Source organism: Centroberyx affinis, unplaced genomic scaffold (genome assembly GCF_046629955.1).
Source record: "Centroberyx affinis isolate AG114_WGS23_722 - 3 ecotype Tasmania unplaced genomic scaffold, CSIRO-AGI_Caff_v1 ptg002133l_1, whole genome shotgun sequence".
NCBI lineage: Eukaryota > Metazoa > Chordata > Actinopteri > Beryciformes > Berycidae > Centroberyx > Centroberyx affinis.
The window spans coordinates 12091-33192 of NW_027280454.1; the positions used below are offsets into that span (position 1 = coordinate 12091).

General features: G+C 47.1%; 2 protein-coding genes across 2 annotated transcripts; one reads left to right on the forward strand and one right to left on the reverse strand.

Moving 5' to 3' along the window:
- Nucleotides 1-2685: 2685 nt before the first annotated feature.
- On the forward strand, nt 2686-12827 carry LOC139654672 (insulin-like growth factor-binding protein 3). Its single transcript, XM_071531810.1, has 4 exons — nt 2686-3138; nt 6448-6698; nt 7037-7156; nt 12659-12827. Exons 1-4 carry the CDS (start codon nt 2775-2777, stop codon nt 12782-12784), a joined length of 861 nt encoding a protein of 286 aa, XP_071387911.1. The 5' UTR covers nt 2686-2774; the 3' UTR covers nt 12785-12827.
- A 3439-nt stretch (nt 12828-16266) lies between these two features.
- On the reverse strand, nt 16267-19310 carry LOC139654673 (insulin-like growth factor-binding protein 1). Its single transcript, XM_071531811.1, has 4 exons — nt 18784-19310; nt 18404-18573; nt 17929-18057; nt 16267-17467 (listed from the first exon to the last, which is right to left on the reverse strand). The coding sequence occupies exons 1-4, from the start codon at nt 19154-19156 to the stop codon at nt 17357-17359; spliced, it is 783 nt and encodes a 260-aa protein (XP_071387912.1). The 5' UTR covers nt 19157-19310; the 3' UTR covers nt 16267-17356.
- Between the last annotated feature and the right edge of the window lie 1792 nt (nt 19311-21102).

Sequence of the window (21102 nt, forward strand, 5' to 3'; positions counted from 1 at the left end):
AGCATATTGCTGTGGACTTGAGAGTCAGCCAACTGACAAAGCGCTAAATAACAGTGCTGTCAACATGATCCATGGTGTGTAGCATGTGAAATGAATGTATTTTTTGTATAAAGTGATCATATGCAGGTTGTAACAAGCGGGCATAGAGTGCGGCGTGTGTTGATGCTATAGCTTACGTGTGAAGAGAGCGCGTGTTGACAGCAGCGAGATTTGCTGTTTGAATCACTCACGGAGGAAGGAAACAAATAAATCTGTCCAGATCCTGCATTCCCACAAACCTCAAATTATAAAGTGCATTGTGCCAGTGTTATTGAGGACCGTCACAGACTTTGTGTTTCCAATTAATGATTTACGGTCTGAGCCGCAATGGAAATGTGCTGCATCGTGAGAATGTAGCACAGTGGAATGTTGACTGAGACAGAGACACTAAAGGAGGAGAGATTAATAAAGGGAGAATATCAGATTCCTAGGTGGAGGGAGAGAGAAATGCTGGGATGAAGAGACAACAATTGCCTTGTGGCAGAGAAGACAGAGAGGGTGAAAGACAAAAGATGGAGGAAGATGAAGTCCAGATCACTGAGTAAGACAAATAGTACCTTAAATTGAGGTGTGCTGAGACTGAGGCAGTGAGAGGTTGGACATGGGTTGGGAGATTAGACAGTGACTGGATGTGCCTCCTTTATGCCAGTAGTTATCTGATTTCATTTGGTCATTTTTTAAACCTGAACTGCCCTGAGGCAAATTTCAATATACTCATATGGAAATAAAGTTGACTGTTGAATCATTAAATCTGGGGCATCTCAGTGGATCAGCAGGCTAAGGTGAATACTGTGCGTTTGTGTCCTTATGTGTTTGAATTCAGCTCATGACCTTTTACCACATGCCATCCTCTCTCCCTCTCCACTGATATCTAATCAAGCAAAAATGCCATAAAAATCTAGAAATGTCACGTCTGTTCAGGTTATTGTATGCACTACGAAGTCTCTCTGCCCAGTTGCAGCTATCTTCATCTGGAGAAACAATAACTAGACATCAAACTCAACCTTGTCATCTGTTTGAAAAGGAACTTGTGTTATGTCACCACACAGTTACTCCACAGGCTAGGGACTCCTGGGGAGCCAACTGTAGTCACACAGTGCCTTGCACGCGGGGCAGAGTTTCCCAAAAGTTTTTTTTTTCTTTATTAGTTTCAACTGGAAGAAAGATTTAGGATGCTTTTGGGAAATCGCACCCTGGATGGACAGGCAGACAGTAAACGAGGGAAAGGTCAACCGCTGAATATTTCAGACATGAAAAAATGCAGAAAAAGAAAAAAAAAAGTCAAGTAATAAGAAAACTAATCTTAGCTGCAGACGTGTTCTTGCTATTCTGGGGGTGTTTCCTTACCCTCTGCTTGTTTTTCATAATGCAGTCTCAACACTTTTTCTGCCTCTGTGGTGGAAATCACACAATGGCTGATACTGATTGCTTTATTTTCTCAGTGTGTACCCCCTCTTGCGTTTGTTATTACAGAACAGGAGGGTATGCCGGACAGGGGGGCAATGCTGAGCCTGCAGAATCTGACCATTTTCTTCTCTAATAATTTGAAATCCAGTGGGGTTGGAGGTACAGGAGGGAAGGCGCAAGTGGGGGTGGGGTGGTCGGGGTTGGGGGTTCATGGGGGGGTGGGGGGTTGGGGGGGCACAGGGAATGCACAGTGCCAGATCACCAGGGTCTGCTCAGGGTATGTGAAAGGTGAGCAGCAGTTCCTCAAACTACTGGGGCAAAGGGGGTGAGGTATGCAGTCGGCTCCGCACGTGCTCAGTAGCTGTGGTATCTCTGGTGTGCTGCTTGTGTGATTGACATGTGTCCAGAGGCGGAGGTGCACACTGCATCCTCGAACACAGCAGGTTCCACAACCCAGAACAGTAAAGCAATACCTCTTTGGCTGCACCCACCGCTGAGCATGTGGTTATACACACACACACACATACACACACACACAGGCTATGCAATGATATGACTGTTTTAGTGGGTTATGGAGGCCACCTACACACCTGCCCAGAGGAATGTTGGTGTAGGCTTTTATCAGTATTGCATGTGGGGGGTACCACCAATGGCATTCACTCACATACCATTGATGCCAGGGGATGTGGCCAGTGGTGTGGAAACCTACAGAGGTTGGGGAATAGTCAATGATACACTGGTTGGAGGAGAGAAGAAAGCTACCCATGGTGCAACTTTTTTCACTCTCTCTGAGCTATTCTCTCAGCAGTTATGATAGGAATGCAGGGGGCAATGTGCATCTTAACCCTAAAGTGGAAATTATTTATTTTACCTAACAATTAGAAGAATGTAACCTACACATTATAGTCAATGCGCATGCCTCTGCAGGCTATACTTGCCTGTTTTGTGACAAGTGGCCAAAATTCCCATAACACCTTTGCTGTTTCCAGAATGTGGGTGAGTATGAAAGCGTTGCGTTGAAAGACGCAGATGAATAGTGATTCTTCGGTAAAATAATATTAGGGCTTAAAAGTGTTAAATCATTTGAGCAGCTCTCTCGTTAGACTGGATGTAGCGGTCCCTCATATCGGGGCTCTCCGTTTACATTATTCATACGGAGGAGGGTGTGACTTGTTGGCTCTTTTTTTTCCGCCTGTATAAAACGAGAAGTTCGCGTAAAAGAAAATACAGATGGAGAAGGCTAGCCGGCTCGCTGTGTCACAGAGAGTCCCCTTAAGCCTACGTGACAACTCGCATACTGTCCCTTTGTGACCAGCTTAATCGGCAGAATGCCCGGTCTCTGCGTGCTTTGTCTCGCCGCCGTGCTGGCTGCATTCACCCGGCTCGCCGGGACCGTGGGGCCGGTGGTCCGATGCGAGCCGTGTGACGCCGGGGCGCTCCTGCAGTGCAAGCCGCTGCCAAAGGACTGCGCGGAGAGGGTGCGGGAGCCCGGCTGCGGCTGCTGCATGACGTGCGCCCTCGCCGAGGGACAGGCGTGTGGAGTGTACACGGGGCGATGCGGCTCCGGCTTGACCTGCCAGCACCAGCCGGGGGAGAGCCGACCCCTGCAAGCTCTGCTGGAGGGACGGGGAGTGTGCTCCACCGCCGCATCCAAAAAACTCAGCAGCATTCTCATACCGGCACAAAAACAAGGTAGGCAGCGGTGCACCCCTCTCCATTAGGGATTGTTTTTACATGAGGTTTCCATCTCTCATCATGGGTCACTTATTTAATGTCTGTCTGCTTGCAAATACCTTGTCTCTTACTTGGTACAGTAGCCTAGTGGTGGTGACAGGCGCTCTCCCCTTGAGGTGTTGCCCTGTTCTGACCAGGACACCCAGCTCACAGAAACACGGAATTAGTGCTTAGATTGATTTATTGATGGTGGGTGAAAAGAGATGCTTAGACTGATTGGCTGGGGATTCTGGATACGAGAACCATATGCACAAATTTTCTTATCTGGGCTGTTTCACTACAGCCTAATGCCATGGTCTTTGCGCACGCGTAACGCGATGCAAAACACCATTCCCGGCCATATGTTTTGAAAAGGCAGGTTTGACATTGCACAATGTTGTGGTCGCCAGTGTAACAAACGGTATGGGCTCCTGGAAGTTGGCGTGGATGACACTATGACTTGGAGTTTTACGCAGCAATTAGTCGTGGCGTTCCCGCCGTGCGGCCACTTTTCTCCGAGGGCGCACGGCATTGGACTATATCATGCGTTACATTTAATCTGAAATCTTGAATCAGAAATTTAAGAGATGAAGAAAATAAAATGCGTGCTCAGTTGTTGCTTGGGTTGGTTCTAAAAAGGGACAACAGATATCTCTCAACACTGCCTTCTCTCCATCTCTTTCTCTGCACACAAACACATACTCTCTCTCTCTCTCTCTCTCTCTCTCTCTCTCTCTCTCTCTCTCCCTCTGTCTCTCTCTCTCTCTCTCTGTCACACACACACACACACACATACAGACACACACAATCTGGCTCCCTCAAACCAATAGTTAAGGAATGCCACATACATACTGTAAGTATACAGTATTTAGCTGAACGAGCACCATGTCTCTGTGTTCTGTAATGTCCATATTTTCCTTCAAGTAAAGCTCATGGATTTTTGTACACAGCATGAAAATATGCGCTGCTTTCCTGGTCCAGGATGTGGGCCAAAACATCTTGGGGTGTGGCAGTGGGGGGATCTGGTGCTCTTGTTTGAGAGCATATTTCTCTGAGTTCTCTTGAGGGCTGTAGGCTACCAGCACACACACACACACACACACACACACACACACACACACACACACACACACACACACACACACACACACACACATGCTCCTGTTTTGCTCTTGCTTACTTCTTTGTTGCCTGTAACTATTGGTGTTAATATTAGTTATTGGCCCTTACAATATGCATGATGCTTTGAGTCAAAGGATGCATGCTCACACTGGTGAAATGGCACACATGCCACTTCTATGTGAATACACACTGTTGTGTGTTTAGGCATTGCTGACGTCAGGCCTCCAGGAGCCTCTGTGTGTTTTCTCCCCCTCGTTATTTGGCTTGGCCACAGTAGTGTGTGGTGTGCAAGCACTCAGCAGTCACATTGTCATACACAAACACATAACACACACACATACACACACACACACACACACACTCTCACAGGCCATCGTCAACTGTTTTACTCTTCCTTACTTCTTCATTGCCTGTCACTTACTCTGTATAGATCTCTCTCTCTCTCTCTCTCTCTCTCTCTCTCTCTCTCTCTCACTCTCTCTCTCTCTCTCTCTGTCCTTTTATTTCTCCTTTTCACTGTTATCAGCATCTGAACTAGCATTATTGTCAATGCAGGAACAAGGAAAAAGCCATATTCTTCCTCAGCCTCTGAGGCAGCACATACTAAGTGAAGTGAGACACATAGCAGTACATGCTTATATACAGTATCTCCACTATTTTGAGATGCATAAAAGGTGGGAAATGATCCTTAGCGCCCCTGTTGGTCAGATTGTGTAAATGCAGCCCAGTGGTTTCCACTGCCACCAGTCCCCAGCTCCACAACTCTCTCCTCCCAGACATTAACAAGCTCTCCTCACCGCAGTTTGTGCTGTTTACCCCACTGCTGTTATACAAACAAATTGCATAATATGTTTATCTAAAAAGCCCTGAATTCCTAAAGAGGATATATTAAAGTTTATATTGAACATAAATATTGATGCTCGCAGGTATCTAAATAGGCCTCAATATTTTTTCTCCCTCCTGCCTTGTTCGTCTTTGTAGATTTGAGAAAGATCGTGTGGCTGCTGTATCAGGATGAAGAGCGTCTGCAGTCTGTACAGTCTGACTCGCTGTCTTCGTTGCCCGTGTTCTTGTTTATGCCGTTGAGACGTTGTTGACGTCAGTGTTGTTGTCGCTGTGTTGTTATTTCAAGTTCTGGTGAGCCTGGGAGACCGTGGAGCCCCACCACGTCACTAATTGATCAGGTGGTCACGGAGAAAGGGTGGGCTGCCAGCCTGCCTGCCCACATGAGCTACACCCCTGCATGCCCGTCCACCACCCTCGCCACAGCTCTCCAACACAAAATCTGCTTTGAGTTAATGGTTTAAAACTCTGTGTGTTTGTGTGTGTGTGTGTGCGAGTGTGTTCCCAGCCTCCCTCCGTCTCCCCAGTGTGTCTCCCAGGGGTTCGAGCTTAGTTAGCTCCATCAAGTAAAGCGGTAGCGTCTGTCTGACTGTGGCCTTGTGGTGGTGTGGCTGACCGTTGGCATATGGCGGATAGTTAGGTCCTCTCCTATATTAGGGAGCGGTGTTTAGAGCCCCCCCACCCCACACACACACACACACACCCCACACCCCATCGCCCCCCCTTTCCTCGCTTCAGCTCAGTCAGATGGTCTGCGCTGTACTCCGTCTTTAACGATTTGACAGGAATCTTTGCCAGCGCCATGGCCTATTAATATCATCCGCACCCCCCCCCCCTCCCACTTTACCTCTTACCACCCAACCTCCTCCTCTCTTCTAGCCCCAACTCCCCCACCCCCTGCTCACACACATACACACACACAAACATGCACCACATACACACCATTTCTCTGTCTTTTCTCTCAGCATCCTCAGACATTCTTGTTGACACTCAGTTCCTCTTTCTGACTCTATCCCTCGGTCTGCATCCTGTGGAAATTTGTGGATATGAAATTGTCATGTCTCTGTTTATTACTTGGCTTCATCTTAGGCTCCAAACAGCCCGCAAAGCACCGAGCTCACTTTTTTTTTTTTTTTTCAAACAGGCATCTCTTAGACAGACCAAGAATTCTCCATTGGATTAGCTACAGATCATCATCCTGATTTACAGCACTTTTCACCATTGTAAAGTAAAACATGCCCTAACTTTAAAAAGACACAAACTTTATCGCTGTGTATGAAATGTTTGGAAATATGACAACCGTTTTCCATTGCCCCCGAACAGAGAACGGCGGGGATCAGGGAGAAGAAGGCCGTGCCAACGTAACCACGACGATGACGGTGTTGCCCGGGGTGGCGGGCGTAGAGGGCGGCCACAGCCGGGGATCGATGGACACCAGGCCCCCACTGCACACCAAACTGATCGAGAAGGATAAGAGCAAGAAGAGTCAGAGCTACAAGGTGGAGTCAGTGTCAGGAGGAGCCAACACAGACATGCATAACTTCTCCCTGGAGAGCAAGAGGGAGACCGAGTATGTAAGTCACCCCCACTGAGAACTCTGCTCACAATTGTGTCTAAAAACACATTACATAAAGTAAATCACTTAATAGTGTTAGCATTTTGTTCAACCAAAGAGTTAAGTTACCTACCATCCTTTAAAAAAAATATCAGAATATGATTTCATTTTGTCCTATCAATCATTTTGTAAGAGACGGTGTCACTTTTTTCAAATGGTGGATCTTTCATTTTGGAACTAAGCTCTTATAGACTCTGATGTCCACCATAAACATCTCCGTGTTCTTCATGTTCTGTGATTGTGTAAGGATGAGTGCGTAATTTCGGCGTTGTTGGGGTGTGTTTGCCGTGTTGGTAGGGGCCTTGCCGGAGGGAGATGGAGAGCATCCTGAACAGTCTTAAAATCACCAACGTGCTCAATCCGAGAGGCTTCCGCATACCCAACTGTGACAAAAAGGGCTTCTACAAGAAAAAACAGGTGAATGTCTCTCCCTGTTGTTCCGTCTCTCGTTCATGCACACACACACACACACACACACACGCACACACACACACACACACCTGTGAACATACAAACATGCAAATAGACCCACATGCCTGAACACTTCCAAAGAATCCTCACCTAACTCAACCCCTGCACCCACCCACCCACCCATACATGCACACACCCAACCCAACTCTACCCCCCCCACCAACAACCCCCCCCCCATCCCCCACCCCCCCACCCCTCCCTCATTCCCGGCGCTGCAGCTCGGGTTGCCTTGACAGCGATGTCAACACTATATTATCAGAATCACTAATAACCATGTATTACCCTGGTAAATGCACTGCAGCCGTCTGAGTCATGCCTCACAGGAAATGAAGTCGGTCAGGTGTGTTTGTGGGTGTGTGGCATGGCAAGAGTGTGGGGGGTAGGGATGTAAGAATGTGGTCTGGGGAGTGTGTGTGGCACGGTAGATGTGGCGGCAGGGGAGTGTATGTATGGCGCTCATTTGATGGCGGCAGCGGTGGAGTTTTGGTGAGGGTGTAGGTGTGGGGTGCCGTTGGTGAGGTAAAGAAAACAAACAGGCTGTCGCTGGTTTAGTTTTTCTCGTCCGTGGCACAGACTCGTCCGGGCCACCCATGGCCTGCTCATTTGTCAGGCGGATGGAGGGATTGAGGAGGAAAACCATGAAGCTCAAAGTTTGGCGGGCCACCGACGTGAAAACGCTGCGCTAACCTGACAGAGAAGGAGGAGGAGGGGCAGACAGGGTGGTGGGTGGCAAGCCGGAGGGGGGAGGGGGGAGGGGGGAGGGGGGGCATGGCTGAGACACACAACATGTCAAATAAATACCCCTATCCCGCTTCCTGTGGTTGGGAGCGTTATCGGAGGGATTCCGAGGAGTGAGAGCCCGTTCTGAGAAACGCATGAGTCACCAAAAAAAAGCCCCATGAGCACCATGAGTCAGAGACCAACCCAGGCCATAACACACACACACACACACACACACACACACACACACACACACACACACAGAGACACACACACACGTGAAATCTTCCTCTCAGATTCTTACCTCACTCTTTCCCCAAGTGTGGTTTGATTGTTGCTGTTATTAAAATCATACTCTTCCTCTTTCTTTTCCTGGATTCGGTCAACAAATTGGGCCAGGAGTGTGTCAGTTTGTGCACTGCTGGAAGTGTGTGTGTGTGTGTGGGTGTGCGTATGCGCAGCAGTGTGCCAGCCCTTGTCCCTCTCTCAGAGGGCTGGCGGGGTGTGGGGTGTTGTGTTAAATCCATCCAGGGGGATGTGCCTTCACGGTGTGTTCCAGAGATTTATGACCGGAAACACAGTGAAGAGGAGACCGTGTGAACCGTCTAGGGTGACAATACTGTGAAAAGAAGGGAGGAGGGGGAGGTGGGAGGGAGAGAGAGAGTGAGAGATGAGGGAGGAGGGGGTTGAAGGTCTGAGCAGAGGAAAAGGGGCATAACCACACACATGATATCCAAGCGGTCTTAGTTTGTAAAGGGTCACCTATCATCTGGATAAAGAATGGAGCATGTGTGTTCGCGCGCGCGCGTGTGTGTGTGTGTGCTATGTGTGTACATGGACATCTGTGTATGTGTTGTGTGTCGGTAATATGAGTGGCTAGCACATAGGAGAAGCCTGAGCAGCGTTAGTCCTACCTTGAGAAGGCTACAGTGAAACTTAATTTTAGCTGCAGTTATATGAATTGGCTCAGTGTCCCAGTGCAAGCCAAGCATGCCCAACACTGTCTCACTCATTACACCCCTCTAGCTCTCAGACTCTCTCTCTCGCTCTCTCGCTCTCATTCTCTCTCTTATCCATCATTTCACCCACCCATCATTACCCCCATTGTACCCCGCTTACAGTCATCTACCCATCTTTTGTTCTGTCCGCCCGCTCTATCATTCTTGTCCATTCTGCCCTTCCACCCACCTGGCTTTTCCTTCCTTGTTTGGCCAGGAATCACCCTGCACCGGGTTGTGAATGGGGATGACAGTGGGTTTGTGTGTGTTCCACTGTGCACTCTTTCATAGGTGTGTGTGTATGTGTTGAGAGGAAGAGGGGGGAGGCAGTGGGTTAAGGATGTGAGCCAGGTGCCTGCGTACGCTTATCCCTCCCTCCCTCCCTCCCTCCCTCTGTCCTGCCAGTGCCAGGCCCATAAGGGCTGACTTATTGAGCGTGGCTCAGAAGGATCTGTGGAAATGTACACACCGACCACAATGGCTTTATAATAACTGGCCAACCTTCGGGGACCCAGACAGCTATTTTCACTCTGTCTCTCTCTCCCTCCTTCTGTTCCCTCCCTGGCTTTCTAATCCATCTCTCCTTCCTTCTCACTGGGGGTTATGGAATTGTTTTTTTTAATCATGCCTGTTGCATAATCTGTCCCATGAAAGTGTCTTCCTCTTCCCCCGATCTCATGCCCTCTATCTTTCTCCACATCCGTTTACTGTTTATAGTCATCTCACCTGGTCCAGTCTAGTACCTGTTGTTTTAGGCTGAGGGGCTTCTATTAGTAAAGCAATGTTTCGGCGCCTCTTGGTTGAGTTTGTGTGGAGACTCATTTCAGAGTTGGATTCACTGGGACTCTCATTAAACTAGCTTTTTTTTTTTTTTTTTTTAGAAAAAGCAATATCCTGCAGCAATATGCGGGCCATGCAGCTACTCCCAATGCACTTGCAAACACATACACAGATGCACCCTCTTTTACACACGCATACACAAATACATATACATGCTTCCCTATACACACACATTGCATTTTATGAGCTTGTGTTTATCCTGTGGTCAGGCCAGGCTCTTTTTAATGTCCGTGAAGCCCAGCAGTGCTGCTATTAGCTATAAAGACAGGCATTATAAGAGCACACATTCATACACACAACACACACACACATGCATACACACCCCATAAAGGTAGCATTATGAACGTGCAGGGTGAATGAAATGTGCTCTTTTAGTGACAGCCATGTGGACACCGCATGGCTAACACTGGGACTATGGCTGCAGGCTCTAGGGCCCAGGATATAGGGCACAAGGTGTAGGGTGACCCTGGTGTAGGGTTTATGGTTCAGGGTGCTGTGATCAGTCTGTAACATTCTTCAAGCTATTAGGATTAGTATGTATTTTTCAGGTTCCTGGTCTCACAATGTACAGCTCTATGTATAGATTATGAGAGGTCAAGTGAGTGGACTTCCTTAAATAGCCTACCAAAGTGAAGCAGTGCCCACATAATTTCTACAACAAATAGTACAAACAGTGGAAAAAATTATGCTTTTTAAAATTTTTATTGATTTTACCTCTTTTTACCTCAAGTCCTTCTAGTCTGCGAAGTGACATCCAGTCCACAGCTGTAGTTCGCCCGTCTTTGGCTTTCTCCTTGTGCCAGTGTGTGTTTGTTTGATTGTGTGTACAAATGTGTGTCAGTGTGTGTGTGATGAAGGCAGTAAAGAAAGGATTGCTTGAGATGACTGATAATAGTTCACAGATGAAAGAGAGACTGAGCGGAAATTCAAAGGTAGCCAAGCAACAGGGGGAATGCACACATGCACATTTTGCTCTTCCTCTCCCTTCCGCCTCTCTTCTTGCTTTTCACCCTCCCATACACACACACACACACACACACACACACTGACACACAGAGCACATACAGGACTCTATCATCATTAACCAGAGCAGAGGAACACAATGTTAAGCTCCTCTCCACAGTCTCGTCCGCTGGGCCAGGGCTAAAATAGAAGCTGGCCGCAGACTCAGACGATGGCACCGTGAGGGAATGGAGGGAGGAAAGGAGAGAGAGAGAGAGAGAGAGAGAGAGAGAAACAGAGAGAGACAGAGGAGGAGGAAGAGAGGTACGGTAAGGAAAAATGAGTAAGAAAAAAAAAATGTATGTTAGTGTGTGAGAACGGGGCGTGTTGGGCTGCGTACTTGCCCCCAGACTGCTGCAGTAGTTGTTGGTGAGGTATTTTAATAAGGCTCTGTCTCTATAAAGCTGCCTTTGATCATGCACTCAGGCTGCACGTGGACGTCGACTACACCGGAAACAGACACCTGGTCACACTCTAAAGCCTGTCTGTCTGCCTGTCTGCCTATGTGTCTGTCTTTCAGTCTGTGTCACGCTGCTCTCCCAGGGGCAGATGAGGGTTAGGGGGATTATTCTGGTCCACAGTTTAGCATGGAGGTCAATCAACTGATTGTGCCATTTCATATTTACCCCAAATGGAGCTCATAAACCTGCCACTCCAGAGAACCTGGCCGCGTGTGTGACATTTGATATTACTGTGTAGCCTACATGTGTGCCTGTGTACGAGTGCACATACACACATATGCGAGTGTAAGCAGGTGGGGGTACATCTATGTATATGCGTCTCTGTTTGTGTGTGCTTACATGTTTGCTGATGTGTGTGTGTGTGTTTGTGTGTGTGTGAGTGTGCGTGAGCGCGTGCGTGTGCAGGCCATAATCAGCTCCAGATGATTTTGAGTGTCTGCCAGCTGCCCAGAATAGCAGCGCTGGTTTCCCTGCGGCCCTCCAACTGGCCTTGGCAAATATTTTAGCAACTCCATGTTTACCTTCACACTCCTTCACTCTCACTCACTCAGTGCGTTCCTCATTCCGTTCCCTCTCTATCAAAAATAATCGACTTTTTCTCGTTCACCCCCACCGGCCAGGAGCACATACGCCTGATAAATAAACTCCTCCATAGCCCCAAGATAGGAAAAACTAAACAGCATTGCATGCATCTTACTCAGACCACTGAGTTTAGAGGCTTGTGTGAGCCGGTTGCACGTGGATGCCTGAGCGAGACTCTCCCATTCTGAGCTTGATACATTTATGATCTTCTTTCGCAGGCTGAGCAGCTGCATCATCTCTGGTGTTGATCTATGATAGTTTCACACACACACAGACACACACACACACACAAACACAGAGAGAGTCCCTGGCAGCAGGGCATTCCTCCCCATTGATGTGATGTTTGTCTTGTTAGAGTTCTGCTGAGGCATGACTTGCCCTCGTTCCTGACAAGCATCCAAAATGAAAAAGCCAACAGTGAGATAGACAGAGAGAGACTGAGAGAGTGCTATGACAATACACACACATGCACACATGCACATCGAAGATGGTGTTGATAAATCAGTGTCAGTTTAATTCCTCACCTTGGAAACACTAATCTGTTTGCACAAAGTGATAAGCCCTCAATCTCTCTCCAATCTGTTTCTTTCTCTCCTTCTCTTTCTTACTGTCTGTTTCTGAACTATGGATGGGAGCCAGAGCCAGTTGAATGATGTTAGTGTGTTTGTCCTTGCCATGCTGGTGCTACCTGTGTGTGTAGTACTACTTGTTGAAGACTGCATATGTTTGAGGGGTAAAGAAAGACTAATCCTGGCATAGCAAACATGTAATCGGCAAAGGCAAACAAGCAGTTTTGCGCCAAGGCTTGCTAATGTACTAAATCTCTCTCCGCATCTATTTTGCAGTGCCGTCCGTCCAAAGGGAGGAAGCGGGGCTACTGCTGGTGTGTGGACAAATACGGGCAGCCTCTGCCCGGCTACGACGGCAAGGAGAGGGGCGAGACGCAGTGCTACAACCTGGAGAACAAATGAGAGAAGGGGAACGAGAGTGGATGGAGTGCGAGTGTGGCGAGAGAAAGAGAGAGATGGGGGGGGAGGGGCGGAGGAGGGAGAGAAGAGAGAGAAAGAGAGAGAGCCTACTTTGCTCCTGCATGTAGTTTTATGTAAACATTTGAAGGAGCTCTGGACCTTTGGTTTCAGGTCACATTTCTGTTGGAGGAGGGACTTGGGGGAGAACGAGGGGAGGGGGAGGGGGAAGGGGAAGGGGTGGGCTGGAGAAGACTCAGGAGCACAGCCCTGGCGACTGGCCAAGCCTCCTGTCCATCACAGCTATCTGCTCTGTGCTTAGGGAATCTCTATCCTTTCTATCGAAAAAAAACAAAAAAAACAACAGAAAGACAGAAAGAGAGAGGGAGGAGAGAGAGAATCTTATCATCTGCACTATTCTTTTAGAGAGAGAGGAAGGAGGGACTTTTCCACTCACTTTAAAGAGGACTTGTTTGTGACTGTGACCCCCACCGCAACACGTTTGTGTGTGTGTCTGTGTATGTGAGTGTGCATCTGTGTGTGTGTGTGTGTGTGTGTGTGTGTGTGTGTGTGTGCGTGTGTATGTGTGTGTCTATATGTGCAAGCGTGTGAACACCTGCATAGCGAATGCATACAACTGCATGTCTGTGCAGGATCGAGTGAGTGTGCTTCCCAAAGTGTTTATTTGTGTAAATACTGTACTTCACTAAGCTCAGTTTAGAGATGTCAGAACGCCTCTGAACAGCCCATCCCCCCGACCCTTATTCCATTAAACAATGCAGAAACCGCTCTCTGGCTCAGGGTCCATTTTGAAGTGAAGGCTTATGGGAAGGCAGGGCTTTGACCTCTTACCTACCACGAGGGCCGCCGAGGGCCTTCCTTGCTGTCTCCGTAGTACTAGCTCGTCCCTCTCCCTGACGGTGCTCTGCAGGGGGAAGGGAACGGAGGCATTCCGTGCAGTTACAGTGCCTTAAAACTATCCTTTCCCCAATGCCCCCCCTCCCCTCCCCGTAGTCCTTCACCATCTGTAGTCCTTGATTAAGGTGCTTGCATCCAACCCTGCAGTCGTAGGGATTGGTCTGGTTAGATGAACCTGTCCCCTGTCTCTTTTCCAAACCCCCTGCACCAGCCCGCATCCATGCCCCTGTTCCCCTGCCTCTATCCAAGCACACTATCGCTTTACCTGCGCCCCTTTCCCTTCCCCACTTTCCCTTCCCTCGTCCCTGTCCTCGTCCACCATGCAGCTCTCTAATCCTACGTCTTTACCCCCCGCCCCAAACTACTTTGTCCTTGTCCTGCCTCTATCTCCGTGCCTAACCCCAAATCCCGTCCCCCTGTCCCAGCATCCCACTCATCTTCGGTCCTCTTCCTGTCAGTGGTGCAACCTGGTGTAGGCTTGTTTCAACTGGGTTTGCCCGGTGTGACCGGCCTGCCCCGCCACAGGTGCCAGCTGCCCCTATGCTTCAAGCCCAAGCACAAGCACTTAAAGCACTTTAGCTGCACCGCTAATCGCCAATGCATGCAGTTAAAGACAATTGGACCTATCTGCATCTGCATACCTTTCCTTAGAGGTAACGTTAGATGAAACGGTGTGATACTGTAAGAAAACAATAATAACCTAGGGGGAAAATAAACGAAGCTACACCAGGACTTCTGACAGTGAACTTAGCGAACACCCCTCAGAATTTCCATTCAATGCAACTATTTTCTTTTTTGTTGTTGTTGTTTTTGTTTCTTTGAAATACTTGTATGATCTTATGCCAACAAAACTCCACAAGGTGGACACAGCACCAAATATGCATTCACACAAGTGGTAGGGGGTCTGAGGGAGGAGGTGGTCCTCCCCAAGGAGCTTCCTGCCTGATGCTCTCCCACATCCTGTGTAAAGACTTGAAAAGTGGAGAGTGCCGACAAAGAATGCTAGCCCAGTAGCTTGGTAGCATGGAGTCGGCTGTACACTCACTTTAATAGACAGCAACAACTTACAACCAACCTGTTGGTGCTATATCCCATTCTATTCAAAGACTTGATGTAAGGGGAGGAACATAAAAAGTATGTTTAAGCTATTCCCTCCCTAATATTTGTAAGTGTGTCTTTTTATATATATATATTATTATTATTTCCTGGCCAGCTATGTGTCTGACTAGACATCATGTACAGTACTTAAAAGTAAAAATAAAGTTATTTATCTAAGAAAGAATTATAAGCTGATCCAAACTACGTTTTCTTATGAACAATTCAGTGACTCACCGATTGCACAACAAAGTCTATATGATTCAGTGTATTTTGGGGAATATAATCACTAATGAATGTTTTTTATGAACCTTTTCCTTCTGTTTCTCAGCAGTGTCATTTGTAAGCTCCTTGCCCTGTGGGTGAGTTTAGCCCAGGGCAAATCTCTGTCAGTCAGGCACTCAGGTCTCTGGTCATCTTAGTTCACTGGCTTTGTAGGCCATTGAACCTCTCACCTCTCAGTAAGTCACTTCTCTCCATGCACACCCAGCCATCCCGCCTCAGTCTGTAGTGCAGAGCCAGGGTCACTTCTGTATGTCACTTTTTTTTTTCCTGCTGGTCACGTAAGAATCTCTCTGTTCACGGGTAAATGTACTTTGTTTTTCATTTCAAGTTTATCCTTTAAAGAGTTTTTGATTCAAGCTTTTCATGATACTAAACTAGAAATTACACAGCTATTATTTTCTTTGAGAAAGGAAATGATTTTGATTCAAATATAATTTGTATTTAATGTCTTTTTTTAAATAAAAAAATGAACACATTTTAAGTTCCTGTCTTTGGTGTTTGTTGTACTCTCTTTAGTGACTAATGATTTGGGAGGTAGCCTAATTAATACATTACAAATTGTCACCAGTAACCAATAGATGGATCATCTTCCCTGCTTTGCTTTTTGATAGTGAAGAGGTTTAACTGTATGTAATCAGGACACAAATCTCTCTTGTTTAAGTCCTTGACTGCAATCAGGCTCCCCTCAGTCTTGGAATGTGTCAATGAGGATAAAGCAAAGGTTCAATTTGTAAAGAATAAAAATAAATCTGGTGGTGCCAGGCAGGCTGGCAGTGGGCACGAGAGGTTGAGGCGAATTCCTGTGCCCGACCAAGGCAAACAGAGAGCGGGTCAAAAGGCAGCGCAGCACAGGCCAGCCAGAGCCATGTCCTGCCTAACTGTCTAAAGTTAGACAGGACCTCCACTTTAGATCACCATGATAACACTGCATGCATGCACACGCAAACACACACAAACGCACCGAATATAGAAATGTGGTCCTCAAGCATATCTACACAGAGACAGGATAAGACAGCTTCAAGTGTGTGTGTGTGTTCTGATTTCACAATCATATCTTGATGAAGCTGTAATGTTTTGTTATGTTTTGCCACCTATGGCTGTTTGCGCACAGCCTCTCCAGCACAAAAGCCACACATTTATATACGCTGCCTGAGGCAAGAGAGAGGCCAGGGGCACATAGTTGAGGTTAAAGTTTTTATTAAATATATCACTTTTTTTTTTACATTACATCTCAATTACAAAAGTGTACATACACACAAGTGAGCAGTTAGTCACTTTGGAATAGACTCACATAAACAATTCTCTCTCCAACAGCAGCATGTAGATAGAGCAGACCCATCACAAATCAACACACTTTCAACACCACACTTAATGGTTCACTGTGGAACTACAACTTGCTCTTTGTGGTCATGTGTTCCTGGTCAGAGAGAACAGCAACATAAAGTAAAATAACAAGTCTTTGACAGATATATCAACACAACTGACAAGAGACACATAAACATTGGAGGTAGGTAAATGTAGATATACCCGTCTGAGAGGCAATGCAGGCGCACTACCCATCATGCAATCTGCAAACCCATAGGACCATGGGATATTGTGTTCTGAGACTGTTAAGAATTCTCAACTGAGAGTTTTGCATTAACTGACAATAACTGAGTTTTATCTTGTATCACACCAGAAAAAAAACAATAACAAAAAGAAGACAAAACAATGGCAATGTGAAAATGAATCATAAAAACAACATTTAGAAATACTTCTAAATGACATTTGGTCACTCAGTGCTTTTGTTCTTGCTTGGTTCGTCACAAACCAAACCATCAGACAACTCCTTAAGGGTAGAGCGAGCTCAACTCAGCAATGGAGTTACTCAGGGTCAAGATACATATATACACTTTATACACCCATAAAAATAATAATAATAATAACAATAATAATAACAATAAGGAAAAATGATATAAATACTCATAAAATAATTACAAATAACAAATAGAATGCAATACAATTGAAATAAATAAGGCTGAAGAGTAGAAGTAAATGCATCAATATTAAAATCTCCTTTTCAGAAAAACAAAAATAGATTTTTCTCTTTGGTGGGGGGGGGGGGGGGGGACGGGTGTTTGGGGGGGCAGGGGGATCAGAGGGGGTGGGACCCACAGTCCCATGATGACAGTGTACCTGAATTTAAACACCACCATGGACAAAATTAATAAATAAACAGCTATCAAAAGGAAAATCAGTGGCTTGCTTTTTTTTCTGAGATCTGCTCCAGTGGTTGATCTCTTAAGGACACTCGGTATCCCCAGGCTGCTCGGTCGAACCCAAGATCTTCTTGCCATTCCAGGAAGTCACACACCAGCATCGACCCCTCTGTCCATCCAGAGAGGACTCACACTGAGAGACAGAGAGAGAGAGAGAGAGAGAGAGAGGGTTTAGATCCCTTAGTTTGGTTTGACATGCTCTCACATCCCAGCACCTGTTCATATGTGACCCTGGCGTGTGTTTGGCATGCAGTTGCACCCCGCAGGCCAGACAGGCATACACACATGCACAGTCATGCCGCACCGAGGGGGGTGACATCACGCTCAAACAAACTGAACACACTCCAAGGTGTAAACACCGCTGCAAGCTGAACAAATCCCTGCCTGAACACACACACACACACACACACAAATACACTATCATTCTGGAGCTGCGGTTGACATAATCTTGGCTACACGCACACACACACAACTTGGTGAGATTCTTTCACGCTGACTGGAGTCATGAATCCATCCCAAAAAGCCAAAGCACACACTCTCATACAACACACACACAGAGAACAGCGCCTCATACATTTTGCTCAAGGTACCAACCTGCTTGGCATGGTAAAGCCCGTTTTTGTCACAGTTGGGGAGGTAGAATCGGGTTAGCTTGTCTCCCAGTTTCTGCTGGGATTTAGCAATCTTCTCCAAGGCTCTCTGCAGCTCAACGTGACAGGGTCCCTGGGCAGAGAGAGAGAGGGGTAAGAGGGGGTTAACTTTGTGACCTGAGCACCGCCTTCACCCATGCCAACACACAGGAGTAAGCAATATGGAATATGGATTTATCACCAACCACGTGGGCTGCCATCAAACTGTAAGGCTTGTAATAGCAAGCACTCCCCTTCTCTCTCTCTCTGTCTCTCTCTCTCTGTTACACACACACACACACACACACACACGCAATCATTTCAAAAGGCACTCGAGCTCCACCTTGTGGTACGCTAGTCCTCTCTCCAAGCGCCCCCAAAACTTTTAACAACATTGCAGAGCATTCGATATAATGTCTCCGATATTCCGTTGGCTTTACCTGCTCGGCCAGCTTCCTGCGGATGGTGACGTGTTTGGCTTTCATGCTCTCCTGAGCGTCGGCGGCGGCCCTCGGGTCGTAGGGCTTGTTGTGGCCGGGGAGGTAGTGGCTGGAGCCGGGGTCCGAGACGGTGGCGGTGTTCTCCATCTCAGCCTCTGGCTCTCCCTGATCTGGAGAAGCAAAGTAGAGTGAATGACTGGAGCAGGCTTTACTAAATTAATGTCGGTATATCTTAACGTTATATCTAAATGGGGTTAAATGAATAAGGCTGTGGTAGGATATATAGGTTACTCAAGTGTTGCTGGAATTCTGATTCTATATGCTGAATGATATCTCATTATATATTCACAGATGCATGAATGATGGGGTTACAGGCCTACCTTGGGTTTGGGGTTCGGGGCTCTGCTCGGGCTCGGTGCTTTCCGTGCACACAGCTTGTCCCTGGGTTAGGGAGTGCAGTGGCCGGAGGTCGCCGGGTCTCGGGGTGCACCTCAGACCGGAGCCGCACGGTGCCGTGTAGATCCCGCACAGCTCTCCAGCCTTCAGGGCGCAGGCGAGACAGCATCCACAGCCCGGCTCCCGCAGCACCTCGGCGCATCCGGGCGCAACCGCTGGACACTGGCTCAGCTTCTCGGGAGTACAAGGGGCGCATCGGATCGGCTCTGGCCCCATCACCGGGGACCCCAGCGTCCCTGTGGCCAGCACGGAGCACACCGCTGCTACCACGACGTGTTTCAAATATAATCCATCCATGGCCAACAAAATGAACTGGACACTAAATATAGAATATAAAATGTAGAACAAGGTAGAGAGAATAATCAAGGTAAGCGGGATTCCCACGGTTCTTGCTCAGTAGTGTCTTTCGTTTGATTTTGGGAAAAATGTCTAACTGTGCCTTGCGCGCAGCCGTATTTATACTCGGGTCTCTGTGAGTGTTTGACGCATCGGCGTTATGAATGATTTCTGAAAAGAAGGTGTAATGATCCGATGGTCTCTGATTGGCCCGCCTATGTCCAGTCAGGCAGCTCATTTGAATACAACAATCACGTCAATATTTATTTTGGAACAAGCAGTGCCTGCACGTATCCCCGACGAGTGACGACACCAGCGTTTGATGGTGCAAGAACCCCCCGTTCTCGTCCCAGTGTTACAATAAACTACTTTACCACATTCTGGCAATTGCACAAAGGCTGCAAATCATGGCATGTTCGGTTTGAAAACTTGATAGAAGAATAAGTTCGACAATTCAACCGGGAACCGAGTTTATTCGAATTCAGAAGCTAAATTATGGCATGTTTTCTCCGCAAAACAAGCGAGCGTCTATCTATGAGAACAACGCTTGCTATTCATGAGTTGTTGTTGTTGTTTTATTGTCCTCTCCAAACTTCTTACACAACTTTTGGAAAACTAATAATGAGCGCAAATTACGCACGCCCACGCTGCATAGAAATGTAGGCCTCCTGAGAGTGAACCAGCTCTAATTTGACGCGAAAAGGCATCCGTGCATTGTGGAGATAATAAGTGCAACTTTCAGAAATAGCTGCGCAAATGAGGGTCACCGTTTACGCCAGTGAGTCACGGCTCTGCCGGCTGTGGTATGTGATCTCGCCCGCGTACTGAAGCCGGCTTTGGGCTCAGTCCCGGAGAAGCCCCGTTGTAATTACCCGTTTCCTGAGGTAATAATAGACCTAAGCCTGAATGGGGGCTGAGCTGACATGGCCACAGACACGTCCCTCGCCTCGTCGATCAGTGCGTCCTTTGATGGTCCAACGGCGGACCAACATGCACGTTTTCACGGGTTGTCGCAAGGAATTTGGTGTGGGGGTCACTGCTGAGCATGCCCCGACCCGAGACCGGCATGTGATAATGTTTCCTCCATTTGCAAAATGATTTAACAAGTCTGGTGTTGGTGCCATGGCCACCCTCAGGTCCGCTATGCAGGGGCCACAGAGAGAATGTGGATAATTTTAGACTGTTTGTTCTGAGTGATCTAAATCGTTTGCTGCTGTCTTGTATTTCAGATTTCATTTCCCCCCTCAGAAATGTGACTGACATTATCTATTAGCAGATTTCAATTTAGTCACACCATGTAAGAATATGCTGACTGATGCAATGAACTCCATTGTGTGATCGGCTCCATGCAATTGCTTGATAGGATTGCATCATTTGTCAACTGGTGTCATCAGTCACTCTCACGTGATGCCCAGATTTGTATTTCTCAAAGCTAGGCTAAATAAAGCTATTAGTGTAATCAGACGTGACTAGAGTGCGTTATTCAGGCCTAGTGCCCAACATGCTGAGATTTTAGGGTGAATTTAGTCCAATTACCTACTTAGGGCTATTGATCCAGTTGCTAATACCATTCAGTAGTTGCTTAAAGGCAAGGAGGCTGCACTTGGTTATGTTTGCCTCTCTTCAACAATGTGTTTGTAGTTATTAGAAGGCACATGGATAGCTGCATGGTATGTCCTGCAGGATTCCCAAATCGAGTTGATTTTTTTTTCCTGCTCTCACTTAACAGGAAGACCTTTCACGTTATCACTGTAGCGTAACACTAATGGTATACACCTATATCCTCATCATGAATACAACATCTGCTAAAATGGTATAGCCTTTGTAAGGTATAGTGAGTGTTTCAACTTTCAAATTTATGATAACTGTAACTTGATTCTGAATGTATATATCTGGTGATCCTAATC